Here is a 19,096-nt window from a genome sequence, read left to right on the forward strand (position 1 = left end):
TAATAATAATAATTTATTAAATTATTAATATTATTAATATTTATTAATATTATTAATTATTATTAACCGTACAAGTCCTCTTAAATAATTAAACAGTAATAATTTATATTACTAATAGTATATAATTTGCATCAATAATTATTTTCAATATTTCAATTTCAATTATCAATAATTGACAATAATAATAAATAATTATTCATAAATACTAATAATTAAAACCTGATTTAAATTCTGACTCGAAGTGATCGTTTATTTCATCGTTTTGTTACTAACAATTTACTTATTGTTTTGTCAATCATCAATAATAAATTTGTAATTATTTACAAAAGGGAATTTTGTAATTTTTTGTAAGCCCGTTTAAAAACGTAAGTATACAAATAAATAATTGTTATTAATAAATACCAATAATTTAATTATTGTTTTTTCAATTCTCAGTAGCTATGAACAATAAATAAATATTAACAATTATTATTTATCGAAGGGAATTTTTTTAACATTCTGTAAAAGAAATAAATAAATTATTATTAATGAACACTAATAATTTATTTATTGATTTTTCAATTACCAATGAACATCAATAATAAATAAATATTATTAACAATTAGTAGGCATTTGCGAAACAGAATTTCTAAGATTTTTTTTAGCTGATTTAAATATGTAAATAAATAAATAAACAAATTAATTAATTAATTAATCATTATAAGTAAATAAATTATTATTAATTAATAGTAATCGTTATTAATAAATAATAATTGTTATTAATTTATAGTAATCGTTATTAATAAATAATAATCGTTATTAATAAACACTACCAATTTACTTATTGCTTTTAACAATTATCAACAGCCATCAATGAGAAACAATTAATATTAACAGTAAATAAACAACTATTTTTAATAAATAATAATAATTCACTCATTCCGTTTTGTAATTAATCAAAATCAACGATTATCAACATCAATGTCAACATAACATAAAATTTATCTGTTTGACTTATGAAAATAAAAATTCCAGTAAAATTAATTAACTTTATTGATTGTAAATTTCAAAAATATATGTGCCTAAGTGTACTTTGTGGAATTGTGTTTATTTATTTCTTTGTGTATTACGTGATGGTAGAATAAAAGAAATATATGGATAAAAAAATGTAGGACGAACATAAAAAAAAGTTCATAGCCCTTTCGTTTTTTTATTCCGTATTTCGCAGCTGTTCAATTTAGGGTACGTGTCAATGCAATTTATTTTCCCAAATTATCCGTCATCCCCAGTATATGGACATAATAATTTCACGTTTCACCTTAACAAGGTAGGGGAGTTTTCCAAATACGTGTTTTCCTAATTTCGTTCCCCAGGTGACAATTTATTTTTATTTTACACACTTTATAATTTTAAAGTATTATTTAAAATTAATAAAACAAAAATTTTTTTAACAATCCTTTTACATTGCTATTGAAAGTAATATTATTGTTTTTGAATAATTATTACAAGGATTAATTAATATTATTCACTATTTTAAAAATAAAAATAGTATTTTTATTATTTTTTTATGTTTGCCTCTCTACCAACTCACATATCGAAAAGTTTTTATTTTTTTTTATTGTTTACAATTGTTTTATTTATTAGTTCCTACACTGAGAGAAAATTTTTTTTAATCAAAAAATAAGTATTTAGTATATTTAATTTACAATAAAAATATAAAAATTAAAAATACTTTATTAAAATAAATAGGTATAATAATAATTAATTTTATTCTATTCATAATTAACAAATATTTTACTGATTACCAAAAAAATTAATTAAATAAAGAAGTGTCTAAAAATAATTATTTATTATTTTGTTACCAAAGACTACAGATTATGAATTCATTATGCAATTATTTTTCCAAAATTAAGTTAACAATTCAATAATTAATTAAATAAGAAAGTGGCTATAAATAATTATTTATTATTTTATTACTAAAGACTCCAGATTGTGACTTTAATATAAAATTATTTTTCTAAAATTAAATTAACAACTCAAAATTATTTTATTTATTTATTTATTTATTTATAAATAAAATATTTATAAACATTATAAATAATAAAAATCCTTCTAAAATTTTTTTCTTTGATTCTTTAAAAGGAATTCTCTAAAAGTATTAAAAAGGAAAGAAGTTGAAGATTTTAATGATAATATTTTGATTCTTATAAAAGGGTAATGAACGAAATTAAACTTCGCGTGTGAGCATTAACAATAGTGCGAAGATCACGTGAATTGAACAATAGTCCTGCTAACCGAAAAAAGCCGCACATTCATTTGCTAATGTCTTTAGCCTCCAGAAAATAAATTGATGTGTTTCATTTTTTAGAAAGTAATTTTCATTTATTTCATTTTTTGTAATTATTAAATTTTTCTACCACTCGATAAAAATATTTACTTTATCGTTTATATAAAAACAATTTTTATTATTGTAAATAACACAGAAGACGAATTTACTTATTATTATAGTAATAAAATTTTTTTTACTATCATTCGTTCTTTTATTAAGTTATTTCAATTATATTGTTATATTAATTAAATATTTCTATTGTAATAAAATTTGTTTTCTAGAGCAGCAGTCTTTTTGAATAATTATAATTTATTAAGTTACTAAGTTATTATTTTAATTATGTTATGTTGTTATTTTATTTTTTTTTATTTATTATTTTTATTTTCTATTTATTTAATTTCTTATTTTAATTATTTTATGAATTATTATATTATTAATTTAACATTTAAATTCTAATAAAATTTGTCCTTTTCTGGAGCAGCGATAAAAATATTGTTACCATTAAAAAAAATGTGAAATGAAAAATAAAATATTGGTCATTGAGAATTTTATCCAGAAATTCGAAAAATAAATGTAATTAGTCAATCATAGAAGAACAATAAGAGGATGATATTTATGATTTATATGTTAGTATGCATTATGAATAGAAAAATTACAAAAGCAAGTTTACACGGCATAAAGCGAATATGTCATGTAGGAAATGAACATTCACTTTTGCGTCCTCATTCAACAATTTTGATATCAATTACATTGGTATCTCTCTCAGTGATTTCATGCGGTGTGAGAATTTATGAAAAAAAAAATTTCATCTTTACCCACTTATTTATTCTCCTGATTAATAATTACATAATAAGCCGAGAACCTTAAAAATATTTTACAAAAAGAAAAAAAAATTTATATATCACATAATCATTTTTTAATATATTATATTTTCCTTCTTATATCATATATATTGAAAGAAAAACAAAACAAAAAAAAACGGGGTCAACATCTTCTGTTCAATTATAATAATTCTATTTGTTATACTTTTTTTCTAGATTAAAGCGTTACAATTTTTTCTTTTACTTCAAACACGGTTCAAGGTGAAATCCTTCGATACAAAGCGTGCTCTGAACTCGATAATTATTTGAAAATTTCTTCGAAGGAAACAAGGAAAATATATTAAAAATAGAAAAAATATTTAAAAAAAAATATTAACAATAAAATAAAAAAAAATAAAATAAAAAAAATATTTAAAGTTTTAAAAATGTTGACAATAAAAAATAAATTTAAAAGAAACTGAAAACGTTGCTCGAAGAAAAAAAATCGTGAACTTTATTTATTTCCTCTTTTCTTCTCAAAGAAGAAGGTCAAAAATATGGTTTATGACTGAAAGTAAAGATTTTATTAAAAAACATTTTAATTTTTCGAAATCTTTTGCATTTTTTCTTATTGTAAAATGTGCTTTATGATTTTTTTGTAAAATTATAATATTTACACTTTAGAGCTACTAATGCGACTAATTAGAAATTTATTTATTTATTTTTTTTTTTAGAAATTTACCTATAAAAATAAACATTTCCACCTCATAATGAATGCAATCATAAATAGAAATTAAACATTGAATACTTGTAAATAATAGTAATTTTTCAAACTAGTTTTCATTGTCTTTATGGAAATAATATAGTCGACAACGCGTTAAAATTATAATTCCAATGTTCCACATAAATATATGGGTAAAAAAAACCACATTCATAATAATAACTATTAAAACGCCATATGAATACATCAAATTTTAAACAGACAAAACAAATTGTAAAAAATAAAAATACATCTCCAGGAATAAGTGAATGAAAATAGAAAAATTATCTCATCAGGAAAATATATTTTAGAAGTGAAAATAGATGACAAAAAAAAAATTAGACAAATAAATAAACAAATAAATAAAATAAATGAAATAAATAAGAAATAATATGTAAAAAATAAATAATGAACTATAAATAATGAGTGAAAAATAAATATTATGCAAAAAAGAAGTAATGAACTCGGTATAAAATGAATAAATATTAAATAATAAACGATGGACAATAATCAAGTAATACTTAAATAAATAAAATTTAATGTACTTGCAAAATTCTAAATATGCGAAATTGTTAATTACGCGAGAAATTAATTCAATTGCTTTATAAAAGCGGTTAATGTGATTTGTAGCGAATTTTTCATGGTTACGAGGTTAAAATAGTTTAAATGGGAGAAAAAAGAAGTTAAAATATATATCGTGCACTCTTGATGCTTGAGTGAATTCAGTCATATCAAAGAACGTCAACGGTATTGCCTATCGCGTGTTTCTAAGCCTTTTTACAATGCTTCCTTCAAGGCTAATTTCGTATTTTTCGATAGATTCTAATGCCAATTGATCGCCAATTATTAATGACACAAAAAGAAAACGTAGCAAAAAAGTGATTTTAATTTACTCTCCTAATGTGTTCAATATTAATTAGTTCATAGCGTTGAATATAATTTCTTAATTAAAGCGTTATAATTTTAATTTATAGCAACAAATTAATTGGTAATATTTATTTTAGACACATGCGCAACAAATTGATAAAACTTTTGTTAAAAATAAATAAATAAAAATTAAAAGAAACTTAATTAATTAATATTAATTAATTGATAAATAAATAATTAAATAAAATAATAAATAAATAATTATCGATAAAGAATTTGTATTTTCTATTTAATAAATATTTATTTGCCTCAAATAAATTTAACTTAGTTTAAACGAATTTTATTTGTTTTCGATAAATTTTATTTGTTTTCAATGAATTTTATTAGTTTCAAATAAATTTTATTTCTTTTTAATAAATATTATCTGTTTCCAATAAATATTATTCTTTTCCAATGAATTTTATTTGTTTTAAATAATTTTTTTTGTTTCCAACGAACTTTATTTGTTACGAATAAACTTTATTTAGGAAATTAAATCGTTTTTAATAAATTTCATTTGTTTCAAATAATTTTTATTTGTTTTCAATAAATACTATTCGTCTTCAATGAATTTTACTGATTTTAAATTAATTTTCTTTGCTTCAAATAAATTTTATCCATTTTAAATGATAATTATTTGTTTAAAACAAATTTTATTTATCTGAAATAAATTTTTATTTCTTTCATAAAAATTTTTATTAAATCGAATAAATATTTTTATTTACAATGAAATTTATTTGTTTTGAATAATTTTTATTTTTTTCCAACGAACTTTATTTGTTACGAATAAATTTAATTTATAAAGTTATAGATTGTTTTCAATGAATTTTATTGGTTTAAAATAAATTTTATTTTCGTTCAATAAATATTACTTGTTTTTAATAAATTCTATTTGTTTCAAATAATTTTAATTTGTTTTCAATAAATACTATTTGCCTTCAATAAATTTTACTTGTTTAAAGTGAATTTTCCTTGCTTCAAATATATTTTATTCGTATTTAATGAAAATTATTTGTTTATCTAAAATAAATTTCATTTCTTTCATATAAATTTTTATTCAATCGAATAAATGTTTTTTATTTACAAAGATGAAATTTATTTAATTCAAATAAATTTTAATTTAAACTTTATTTGTTAAAACTTAAAAATAAATTTTATTTGTTTCCAACGAACTTTTTTGTTACGAATAAGCTTTATTTAGGAAATTAAATTGTTTTTAATAAATTTTATTTGTTTCAAATCAATTTTATTTACTTTTAATAAATATTATTTGTTTTCAATGAATTATATTCTCTCTAAATTTGAATTAGGAAAAATGTTTACTAATTTTGAAATAGTGACTGACTTTTTGCTTTTGAATTAGTAAATTTTACTATTAAATTAGTAAAAGTGACTATTTATTAGTGTAATTTACTAATTCGAAAGCAAAAAATCAGTCAATAATTCAAATTACACTGAGAAAACATTTTTAAATCAAACATATTTTTTTTTGTTATTCAGTCAAAAAAAATTATTTTTGAATTAAACATAATAATTTTTATTCAACACATAACAAGCTTGACTTAGTAAAAAAAAAGTGTAATTCATAAAGGAATATGTTTAATTCAAACATATTTTTTGAGTTGCCTACTTATGTTGGAAATAAAAAAAATTTTTTTCAATCTTTTTTTGTTAAATTAAATTTTATTTGTTTCCAATAAACTTTGTTTGGTACAAAAAATTGTATTTGTTTCAAATAAATTTTATTTCTTTTCAATAAACTTTATTTGTTACAAATAAATTTTACTTTTTACAGATAAATTACAAATATATTTTATTTGTTACAAATATATTTTATTTGTTACAAATGTATTTTATTTGTTACAAATAAACATTATATGTTTCTAATAAACTTTATTTATTTGGAGTAAAGTTTATTTGTTTTTAATAAACTTTTTTAGGTACAAATAAAATTTATTCAGTTGAAATAAATTTTAAATGGTTCAAAACTAAAATTTTATTCACGCCAAAAAAATTTTTAATTTAAACCAAATAAATTCGTTAGTAAATATATACTTTTATCTAAGACAAATAAATTCTTCTTTTTTAAAATAAAACATTTCTTTGGAAGTTCGAAAACAAAAAAAAAAATTAAGAAAAACCTAAAGAAACCTAAATTCGAAAATTGTAAAGAATCAATAAATAAAATTGAATTAAAAATTCCTAATTCTAGAAAAGTGTTTATAAATTCGATTTAGTCTTTAACACCACTCTCTAAATTTGAATTAGTAAAAATGTTTACTAATTTGAATTAGTGACTGACTTTTTACTTTTGAATTAGTAAATTTTACTAATAAATAGTAATTTCTACTAATTTATTAGTAAAATTTGGTAATTCGAAAGCAAAAAGTCAGTCATTAATTTAAATTAGTAAACATTTTTACTAATTCAAATTTAGAGAGCAATTGAATTTTTTAATACCAAAATTTACCAAAAGTGATAAAAATACCAAAAAAATAAGAATAATACCAAACGTTACCAAAAAAAAAATATTCAAATTTGCAATTTACCGGACGAAAAGTATAATTTTATTTAAATATAAGAAAAAATACAATCCATACTCCCTCGGGATTGACACTCCACTTTATCCAAAATACAAAACCACAAAATACACTTCACCCTATTTTTCATACAATTATCATTTTATTCCAGGAAAAAAGCACAAAAAATTCTTATCACTCCGAGCACTCAATGCAAAACTTACAAATTGTCTTCGAGGATCGAGAACGACCACGAAGACCGGCCGGTGGAGCACCTCCATGAGCACCGCAACCACCCTTTCGAAACAAGGGAAAACAATGAAATGACTATATATATCCCTAAAGTTAACACCTGCCCTAAAAAAAAATACTAAAATCCAACCAAAAACAGAAAATCGAACAATACTAAAAGAAAAATTCCAATTTTCGACAATAATTGTATAATCGATAAATTCCCGCCTATATTCACCACTTGAACGCGCTTAGCTCTTTGGAATTGTACTAAAAGCTTCATAGGTCAGTACGTATACATTTATCCCTATGCTCGCAGAGTGTCGAACGACACAAGAGGTCATCCATAGAAAGAAAGACAGAGAGTGGGGAGACACCTGAGTTGTCGTTTCTAGACAATGTTATAATACAACACGAGGGGGAGTAAATAGTAGGAGGAGGACCGTGAGGTAGCAAAAGCAGAAGAAGAAGACGAAGAGAAAAAAAAAGGGGAGCGCCATATTATAAGCGAGACAAGGAGGTGAGGCCGCGAGGTGGCCTCCGCTTGCAACACCCGTAACACTAGATTCCATATGGTTATTACATTTATTCCCACGTTGACAGTGGAACTTGACGGTTTTTCAATGAGACCCATTGTTGAGTTTTGCCGCACGCGTCTATACTTTATTCCATGACTAACCTTCGGTAATTTAGACTCGGCGGCGCACTCGTCTCATATTCGCTACTTTGCACATGAAACGAACGCGATTAAATGGAAATTTTAATATGGAATGATTAATTAAAATTTGTGTTTATTTTTGCCACATTTTTAGCCAGAGTTGCAAGTAATTTATTATACGAGACGATTGCGAAAGAAAAAAAATTATTTACAATATTTTTTGATTTGATAATAAATAAGAAAAGAAAAATTAATGTAATGTTCGATTAATGTAACATTTTTATACCCCCTCCCTCCTCTAATATGGTAACGTAGTTTATGGATGGCTCCTTCGAATAATAGAAGGAAGAATAATATTTCCAGCACGTTTACAGTACAAATATTTTCTTTGAAAACTTACGAAAAATTTACATATCTACTAAATTAATTAAAACAATGGGGGCTTGAAACAGGTCAAACAAAAAATACTGCCTTACGAAATTGAAATTAAATATTACCACTATATTTGGTGACAATTATATCATTATAATGTTATCTATATTGCAAAAAAAATAAAAAGAAAAATAATTATTTGTTGAATTAATTATATTCCGATATATTTATTTTCTTTCTTATATTAATTTTACTTGCCTGTGGTCCCTGTAGAATTTTGACTAATACAAGCTGAGAATGGCATATATTTAAATGTGAAAATTAAAAAATAATTTTTGAAAATGTAAAAAAGAAATCTTGCACAAATAATTAATTTAATTTGTGACATTGCAAAATTGTTGGACAGCCGGGTTGACAAAAAAATTTAATTTTGTTTTTCCCTGACTTTTTCCTGATTTCCAAACAAAATTTTTATTTTTTCCCTACTCAAAAAAAAAAAATCTAATTACATTTCTTTACGCATTCCTTTAATTGGAGAAAATTATTCGAAAACATCAATAATTTCATTTTTAAATAAATATTTAATCATTATTATTTTTCCATATGAATTAAGATTTTCAAAACTATTTTCATCATTTCAATTCAATAATTATTTTCTAGAATATTGAATTGAAATTCTTCTTTAAATAAATTATTTTTGATAATTTATGAAAAAGTTCATTGAGAATTTTCAAATCCATTTGCTTACAATTCAATTTTACGAAATTTCGATTATTCAGAAATTCTTCAATTAGATATATATTAGAAAATAAAAACTTCAAATAATTTCAAAAAAAAAAAAAATTCAATTAAACTTTTTCAAAAAAAATAATTCTACAGAATTGTCAGTTAAAAGTATGAAAAAATCAAATTTTCAAAAATTTTAATTTAAAATCTTTTCAAAATTCAATTAATTATTTCTAAAAATTCACGCTATAATGCTTTTAATATTAAATTATAATACAAAACTTTAACTAAATTCAATTTTTAAATCAATTTTTATTTGCAAATTCTGCAAGAATTCAATTATTGAAATGCAAAAATAAATAATTTATTAAATAATTGAATGTTTTTTAAAATTTAATTCTTATGAAGAATCAACAAATTTTGAAATAATTGAATTCTTTCAAAAAATTAAAACTTTTAAGAATAATTGCAAGTTTCGAAGAATTCAATTAGAATTGTAATAAAAATAATTGAAATTGTGCAAAGAGTTTTATTATGATTATATGAAAATAATTTAATTCCTAAAAAGAATTTTATTGTTTATGAAAATAATTGAATTCATGTAAAAAATATGTAAATATCTGAATTCTTGTGAAACTTTTAATATTTATAAAAATAATTATCTATGTTTTTCTCGTAGAATTTTATCAAAATTATTTTTAAAAAAATTAATTTTTGTTTGAAAGTTTTATTAAAATAGTAGATATTGAAAATCATTGAATTGAGGACAATTTTTGAAAATAATTAAAATTTTACTAATAATTTTAATGAAATTAAATTGAAAATAATTAAAATTTCGGAGAATTTTATTATTTATAAAAATAATTGAAAATTTGACAAGAATTTAAAAAAAAAATTTTTAAACATAATTGAATTTCTGTAATTAGTAAATAATTTATTGAATAATTGAATGTTTTTCAGAATTGAATTCTCATAAAGAATTTTATTAACAAATTTGTAAAAAAAATGAATTCTTTCGACGAATATTAATAAAATTGTTAAGAAAAATTATATTTTTCAAGGAATTCAATTAAAATTGTATTAAAAATAATTGAAATTCTGCGATGAGTTTTATTATTTATGAAAATAATTAAATGCCTGTAAAAAATGTCATTATTTATGAAAATAATTGAATTATTGCTAAGAGAACTAACTTCCAGAAAACAAAATTGTATTCTTTCTCTTTCGTCCAACAACTTTAGTTTAGTAATTAAAGTTTTATTTTTAATTGAATTTAATTGTGAATAATATAATCGTGAATTTCAGGACTTTTGATGAAATTTGAAATTGTTTCTTTATTAATTCAGATGAGATAAAATTTGTCTCCACTCTTTGGTAAAAAATTTAAATTTATTAAAAATTATTAAAAATTCAAAAAACCGAATTTTCTAAAATTCAAAAATTTTTCTTCTCTTTTATAGCATTTAGCTTCACTATTTTTGTGCTCTTCAAAAACACTTTACTTATTTAATAGTCTCCACTTATTAGTAAAAAATTCTAATTTATTAAAAATTATCAAAAATTCAAAAAACCGAATTTTTTAAAATTCAAAAATTTTCCTTCTCTTTTATAGCATTTAGCTTCACTATTTTTGTGCTCTTCAAAAACACTTCACTTATTTAATAGTCTCCACCCATTGGTAAAAAATTTAAATTTATTAAAAATTATCAAAAATTCAAAAAACCGAATTTTTTAAAATTCAAAAATTTTCCTTCTCTTTTATAGCATTTAGCTTCACTATTTTTGTGCTCTTCAAAAACACTTCACTTATTTAATAGTCTCCACCCATTGGTAAAAAATTCTAATTTATTAAAAATTACCAAAAATTCAAAAAAACGGATTTTTTAAAATTCAACATTTTCTCTTCTGCTTTATTGCATTTAGCTCCACTATTTTTGTGCTCTTCAAAAATACTTTACTTATTTAATAGTCTCCACCCTTTGGTAAGAAATTTAAATTTATACAAAATTATCAAAAATTCAAAAAACCGAATTTCTTAAAATTCAACATTTTCTCTTTTCTTTTATGGCATTTAGCTCCACTATTTTTGGGCTCTTAAAAAACACTTTACTTATTTACGCAGGGTGTCTAACAAGGATCGAGAAAATAATTCTCTGACTTTTTCCCTGAATTTTTACTAATTTTATTTCTGTTTTCTTGGTACAAAAGTATGGTAACTGACATATTTAACAATAAATTAATATCTAATGATAGAAAGAAACGATAATAAAAATCTTCTAAGATTTGTTAGATTAAAAAAAAATTTTCATTCACAAATATTTTAATTTTTGTATAAATTTTTAGAAATTTTCCTGACTTTTCCCTGACCGTTAGACACTTTTTCACATAAAAAAAAACATTTCTAATTCATAATTTTGTATAGCCAATAAATTTTACGAGAATATAAAAAAAAGGATAATGTACAATAAAAATTTCTTGGAGGAAGTTACAAAAAATCGTCGGTTTTATAAATCAGACTTCTGCCCGACTTTTCGGTACAATCATTTTTTTAATCATAATTAACTAATTTAAAAATTTACCTAACTTTTTAATTAGTTCATTTTTTTTTGCTCCCGCCCAGACATATATATCTCCTGGCTATCCAAGAAATCTGCAGTGATCGTGTAAAAAAAAAACACAATTACCATACACTTCTATAAAAGAGTCTTGACCCAATTATTTCACGGGCACTTCTCATTCAAAATCTCTTTTGTATGCACGAGTATCTATCTAAATTTAATAAAAACCTGAAATCATCCCCACATTAAGTGACTTTTAATTTCTTTACTACACATATATATGCTCTCAACTATAATACTCAATGACACCTTCATCTCAAGGATAAATCACTTTTAATCATTTCTTAACGCCACACGTATTATACGCACCTTCCTGCGATATTGACCTGTCTGACACCGAAAATTACTTTGTATTACTATTACTTCACGTATTCTGTAACATACGTGACTATGAAATTTCCCATTTTTTTCGGTTTCTATAAAATTGGTAAACGAAAAATTTCAATGACAATGGTAAAATATAAATTTGTTAAAAAAAAAATAAATAAATAAATAACTTGCATGTTTATAAAATATCTTTTTCCTGTTTTTTAAAAATATTTTCCTGCAGTTTATCTACTAATATGTATAGTTCCATCTTCGAAATAAAATAAGTATATGTTAATTATTATTTCGTTTTTTTTCTTGTATCTTTGTTTTGGGAAACAAAAAGACTTGAATACAAATGCGTATCTCCTTGGGAGTTTTCTTCTTCCTTTTTTACCATTAATACTTTCCTTTAACACAACTTGGCATTGCAGCTTGTGCATTAATTAATAATTTCGTAAACGAATGACAAATTATTTTCCACCATAAATTAAAATTTAATTAAATTAAATAAAAAAAATTAAAAATAGAAAATTTAATTAATTAAATAATTTTTAAATTTATATTACTATCATTAGAATTTTTGTTCCGAAAAGCATAAACTATTTGATCGAATGTTTTAATATTACAATTATTATAATTATAATTATTATTATTAATCATTAAATTAAAATTATTCTATTCGAAAAGAATAAACTATTTGATCGAATGGATTATCAATTTATTATTATAATTATTATAATTACTATTATTAGATATTTAATTAAAATCATTCTATTTGTTCAAAAATTACTATTTTGCCTAATCATAGAGGAAGGAATTTTTGGAGGAAAATTTCCAATAAAAAAATAAATAAATTATAAATAAAATGGCAAATATCTTCGAGGGTAATGTGTTTCATAAAATAATCTTTGTCCTTAATTACAGAGACATGCTTCTTCCCTGTAAGAAACTAATTACCGCATTTCATTGATAGAAAGGATTTTCATTGTTTACGTAATAATAATTCACACTCTAGAATGCAGTGTTATCAGTAAAAGATGATTTCCGCGAGAATACAACGTTTTTAGTTAAGAAAAAAAAAAATACTCGCATAATAAAGGATAATAATATATTAACGGTGATTCATCGTTTACGTGGCAAGTTGAGTAATTGCGTAATTACTCCTTACGCGAATCCCATCAACCTGGGTTAATTTGCTTATTTCATGGCATCGCCATATATAGGTGCAAACCAATCTGAATAAACCTCAATAAATATTCAAAATTTTAGCGCCAATTTCCTATTTTTAGAAAACTATTTAGAAAATTATTTAGAAACTCCTTTTATCAATAATAATAATAATAATAATAATAATAATAATAATAATAATAATAATAATAATAATAATAATAATAATAATAATAATAATAATAATAATAATAATAATAGTAAAAATTATTATATTGTATTGTCATATTAACATTATTATCTTTCTCATTATTCTATTTTTTAAATATTTATTTATTTGTATTATAATATATTTATAAAATTCTTTACTTGAACAGGAAATAAAGTAAAAATTTGTTTTTCACTGATTCATTTGTATAGGAGAATTTTAATATTAGAGAAAACAAATTAGGGAAATTATTTTTTTATACTTTGATGATTTTAGTTTAACAACTTCCGGTTGTGTGAGGACAAAAAGTATAATCTAACCGTCTATTAAAACACGATTCATTTAGGTGATTCATAAGATGCTGTCATTTCACTCACAGTGATCAACTATTATTGCAAATTTTTTAATTTGCATCTTGGTCGTATTTTTCACCTCACCCTTGACACTTCTCTGAATCAAATACTTAGAATTCAAAATATCTCATTTTAATGATTCATTGTTTCCGTTTGGTCACTAATTTGTCAAGAAAACAAAAAACTAACTCTGTACTTGTAACAAATATTTAATTATTCGCTAATACTAGAAATAAAAAAAACTATTCTCCAAAATTATAATCAAATTTTTTAAAACAATTCAATTATTTTCAAAAAATATTCAAAATTCAATTATTCTCAATATCTAGTATTTTCATGAAATTTTGCAAAAGAATTAATTAAATTAATTAAAAATTAATTTAATCGAAAAATTCAATTATTTTCACAAATAAAGTTTTTCACAAGAATACAATTATTTAAAGTAAAATTTTTGTAATGTATATTATATTTCAAAAAAATTAATTATTTAAAACAATGATTATAAAATTTTTCTGAAAAATTCAATTATTTTCAAAAATAACAAAATTTTTAACAGAAATTCAATTATTTTCAAAGATTTTAATAAAATTTTTCTCAATAATTCAATTATTTTCATAGGGGAACATAGTCTAGGTCGGCCACCTTTTTGACTTTTGTTTATAACTTTTTTTAAAAAATGAATTTGGACAATTGAAGTATATGGTTGGAAAGTCCTGTTTAATAGGAACATTTTTTCTGTACAAAGTAAATTGACAGGTTTAAAAATGAAAAAGTTATAAAGATTTAAAAAAAAAAAAATTTGTAGTCCAGGTTGGCCATTACAGTCAAGGTCGGCCATGTTTAAAATTCAAAGGGCATTAATCGTTAAAAAATAAAATAACATGTTTGGAGTTACGGAAAATTGATTCTTTATTGTTTACAGTTTGTAACTTAATGAAATAACAAAATAATAACAATAAACAATATAAAAAAATAAATATAAATAAAAAAAAGTTTTGCACTAAAATATTAATAAAATTAAATAAAAATATTAATAAGATGATCAATTATATTATGAGTTATACAGAATTGCAGTTTTTGCAAATGAAGTAGCTCGTCCTCAACTTTGCGCATTTTAAACACATAGTGGCCGACCTTGACAGTAAGTAACATTACCGAATTGTTGTAACCATAAAGAAATACGTTTCGGGATTCGATTTTTTACTTTGTTTTCCTTTCAACCATGAGTCCCACAAATTTTCTGCATACTTGCCTTGACGATTCAATTTGTTTTTTATCTTTTATTAATGGTTTTTCACATTATGCACAAAACTTTTTTTGAGCTTTTTTTGTACCGACGTCACAGAAAACACAATTTTCGATTTTCCGAAAATGTAATTGAACAGAAAGTTAGGTTTCACTAAGACAAGCTTCGACAAAAATGCGCGTAGGTGGCGCTAGTGAACTTGACATAAAAACGCGAGTGGCCTACCTAGACAGTAGGCCAACCTTGACTACATTCCCCTACATAATAAAATTCTTTTCAGGAATTCAATTATCTTGAAAATTTTAATAAAATTCTGTGCAACTATTCAATTATTTACAAAAATATTAGAAATTTCCACAGTAATTCAATTATTTTCAAATATTTTAATAAAACTGTTCAAAAGAAATCAATAATTTTAAATCCAATTTTAATTAAATTTTGCTTTCAAAATAATATAATTATTCTTTTAGATTTTAATAAAATTCTTCCTAAGAATTCAATTATTTACATAAATAATTCTTCGAAAGAATTCAATTATGTCGATAAATAAGAAAATTATTCCCGAAAATTCAATTATTTTTAGAGGTATTTTAATAAAATTCTTTGCAAAATTCAATTATTTTCATAAATAACAATATACATCACAATAATTCAATTATTTTTTAAAGTAATAAATTTCTTCTTGAAAATTCCATTATTTTAAAAAATTCTTATAAAATCGTTCGCAAGAATTCAATTATTTTCATAAATAATAAAATGTTTTTTAGGACTTTAATTATTTTGAATTAAATGTAATAAAATTTCTCACAGACATTCAATTATTGTCAACAATTTAAATAGAATTCTTTGTAAAATTTAATTATTTTTAAAAACTTTTCGCAATTTAATGATTTTCAATATCTACTATTTTCATAAAATTTCCAAACATAATTCAATTATTTCAAAAAAATTTTGTAAAGATCTTCGTAAGAATTCAATTCTTTTCATAAATAATACAAAATTTCTCAGGAATTCAATTATTTAAATTAAAATTTTGCATCAAATTAATCGAAAGAAATGAATTATTTAAAAATGTTTATAAAATGCTTCGCAAGAATGACATTATTTTCATAAATATTATTGCAATAGGCACAAAAATTAATTTTCAAAACAAACAAATGAATGCAGAAAATTTGCTAATGGAAAGGAAATTTACGATTATTTGTATAGTATATTTGTCAAAACAAAAAAATATCTGTTTATATAATTGTAACAAATATTTCAATAAAATTTTGTAATGAATAATTTTTCTATTTTCATTGAAGGAAACCTTTCTTACTATTAACATTATTATTCTAATTTTTTTACTTGATAAAAACAAAATTCGGATAAAATTCAATCATATGATAGAGAATCTAAAGTATTTCCTGCAATAAATTTTTAATTTTCAATTGCATAATTTTATTAACGGACCAGTGCGGAATAATAAGTATTATTCGTTTAGGAAAGAAACACATTAACACTTTTTGTAAATTATTACCACTCTGATCACTGGATAAAAATTGACTAATTTTTCCAGGATCTTTTTTCTTCTTCTTGATGAATTCTTCGAGGTTCTTTTTGATTTTCACTAACAATTTTTGGAGAAAGAATAAAAAATACTCGTTTTCAAACAATTTCTTTTAAATTATAGTCAATGATTTTTGTTTTATTTTTATTTTTTTTACAAAAATCATTGTCTATAATTTAAAAGAAATTGTTCCATTTTTGTAAAGAGTGAAAGAAATAAAGTCATAAAAACAGATGTAAAATATGAGGGAATTAAAAAAAACAGCAAATAAAAAGGAAACAAAAACAAGAATGCAAACAAAAAAAAATTATAAAATAGCATTTCTATCATTAAAGACAGTAAATAAAATCGAATCTGGAAATATAAAGTTGGACAGGTGGAAAGGCGACCGCGAAATGAAAAATAGGAATCGAATATTATAATAAAATTCCAGTTATGCCATGATATTTATTACAAGTATGCAGTTCAAAGAATAAACAACGACCGCGCCCAGAAGACAACGAGGATAGTCTCACGATGATCTGGAACAAACCGTGACTACGTCTAGGCTGGATGACGAGACCTTGGGCCATTATAATAACGACACACTCTTACGTACCATGTTCGTTGTGTTTGCGTAATAAAGACTTTACAAGTACACTGATTTTTATGCAGGTACCCAAGGCATCGTCAACTATTCTCATGCTAAATTCAAAAGATATCCTTATTAAAAACACCTAACATACATGAATCGAAGATGTTTCACTTTTAATAACACTCCTGACCTTCTTTTAATTATCTCTACACAACTTTTAATAGTAATTGCAATATTCGTTAAGTCCTGGCAATATTAGTCGTGGTAAACTTTTTCTTTTCCTTTTGTTTATATTAAAGTGTCAGAAAGGGGAAACAAAATTTTAATTTATGGCTATTTTAGAGCAGTAATGCTTGTAGTAAAATTATTATGATTAATTAATTAATTCATTCTTTTGAGAACTATTTTTTTATTTGTGTTTCTATCGATTAAAGACAAGGGAAACGCTAATAGAATTGTACATTACATATGATTTATCATTAATTAATGACTAATTAATTTGCATTACGAATGTTCAATCATAACTTATGCGTATCATTGACCATCAATCGTACTTATCACTTGTATATAAATTTACAAAAAAAAAGATTTAACTTATAAATATTGTATAAATATTATTTATTACTAATTTTAGTATTTAAGTATTTAATTTACTCTCTATATTTGAATATTATAGTAAAAATATTTTTAACTTTAAATATAATTAATTTTAACTTCAAACATTTTATTTTAATTTTTAATATTATATTAAAATAGTTAATTATAACATATGCACATTTGCAATTAGGAAGTTGCAACCAGTGTTATTTAAAATATGCCTGATAATTATAATTAATGATAATTACAAACCCCAACGATCGTAAATTTTATTGAGCACAGTTTATAAATTTATTTACTTTCAAAATCTACGATAATTACTATCAGAACCACTATTTTACAGGTTAAAAAATTTTACAATGGACGAAAACTAAAAAAGTATTTTTAATAACAAAAGAATGTTTGCATTAAACTGAAAAAAAATTATAATGCAAAGACAAAAAGTATTCAATGAAAAAATTTATTTCATTAAAAAAATAACTAGAAAAAAATTCAAAAAGCATATAAAAAAAATTACAAAAACAAAAAATGGGTATCCCAAAAAATTAATAGAACGAAAAACATAAAAATTAAAAAGTTGAAAAATTAAAAAAAAACAAAAAATAGAAAAATTAATGAATCGGAAAATAAAAAGAATTAAAAAGAAAAATAAAATTAAAAATACAATGCTCAAGAATGCAAATTTAATAAAATTGGAATTTATGGTGAATATTACGAGAGTGTAGGAGATTTATTCGCAGGTCACCTGTCACGGAAATAAATATAAACCTATAGTATTCCTGAAGACATGCGAGTCCTACTTTCAATGCAATATGAAGATAATGTGCTATTAAGTAGACAGAGCAATTGTGAGTAGTTAAAAGCATCGGACTTGGTGCTTCGTCGTCCTAGACAATGCTAATGTCAAGAGATAACGTACATATATATCTCTTATATTTCTCGTCTTCATAAATTATTATCAACGACCACAAAATTCTTGTTTCTGAACTATTTATTTTTTCCTCATAATTTACCATCTAGCCATGTTTGTACCAAATATCAGTTTTTTTTCTTTCGCAATTTTCTTCCAACCAACAAAACTTTCTCCAATTTTTTTTTGATAATAAACAAAATGAAGTAACTCAGGAAATGTGGGCATATACATATGTATATACATATGCCTTGCATTTTAAAACAAAATTGTTCCATATTAGAT

General features: G+C 22.2%; 1 protein-coding gene across 2 annotated transcripts in view; it reads right to left on the reverse strand.

Annotated features, from left to right (window-relative positions):
• LOC122498256 (angiotensin-converting enzyme) overlaps nt 1-19,096 on the reverse strand; it is a 210,615-nt gene that overhangs the window by 122,796 nt on the left and 68,723 nt on the right. Inside the window, exon 1 of one of the 2 annotated variants that reach the window (XM_043605910.1) lies at nt 7,518-8,233. The exons of the other annotated variant lie outside the window; for it this stretch is intronic. Coding sequence (XP_043461845.1) covers nt 7,518-7,574 — 57 coding nt within the window. The 5' untranslated portion in view covers nt 7,575-8,233. Of the gene's footprint in view, nt 1-7,517; nt 8,234-19,096 lie in introns of those variants that run through there. 2 annotated transcript variants of the gene reach the window in all.

The sequence above is a fragment of the Leptopilina heterotoma genome, unplaced genomic scaffold (genome assembly GCF_015476425.1).
Source record: "Leptopilina heterotoma isolate Lh14 unplaced genomic scaffold, ASM1547642v1 Lhet_144, whole genome shotgun sequence".
NCBI lineage: Eukaryota > Metazoa > Arthropoda > Insecta > Hymenoptera > Figitidae > Leptopilina > Leptopilina heterotoma.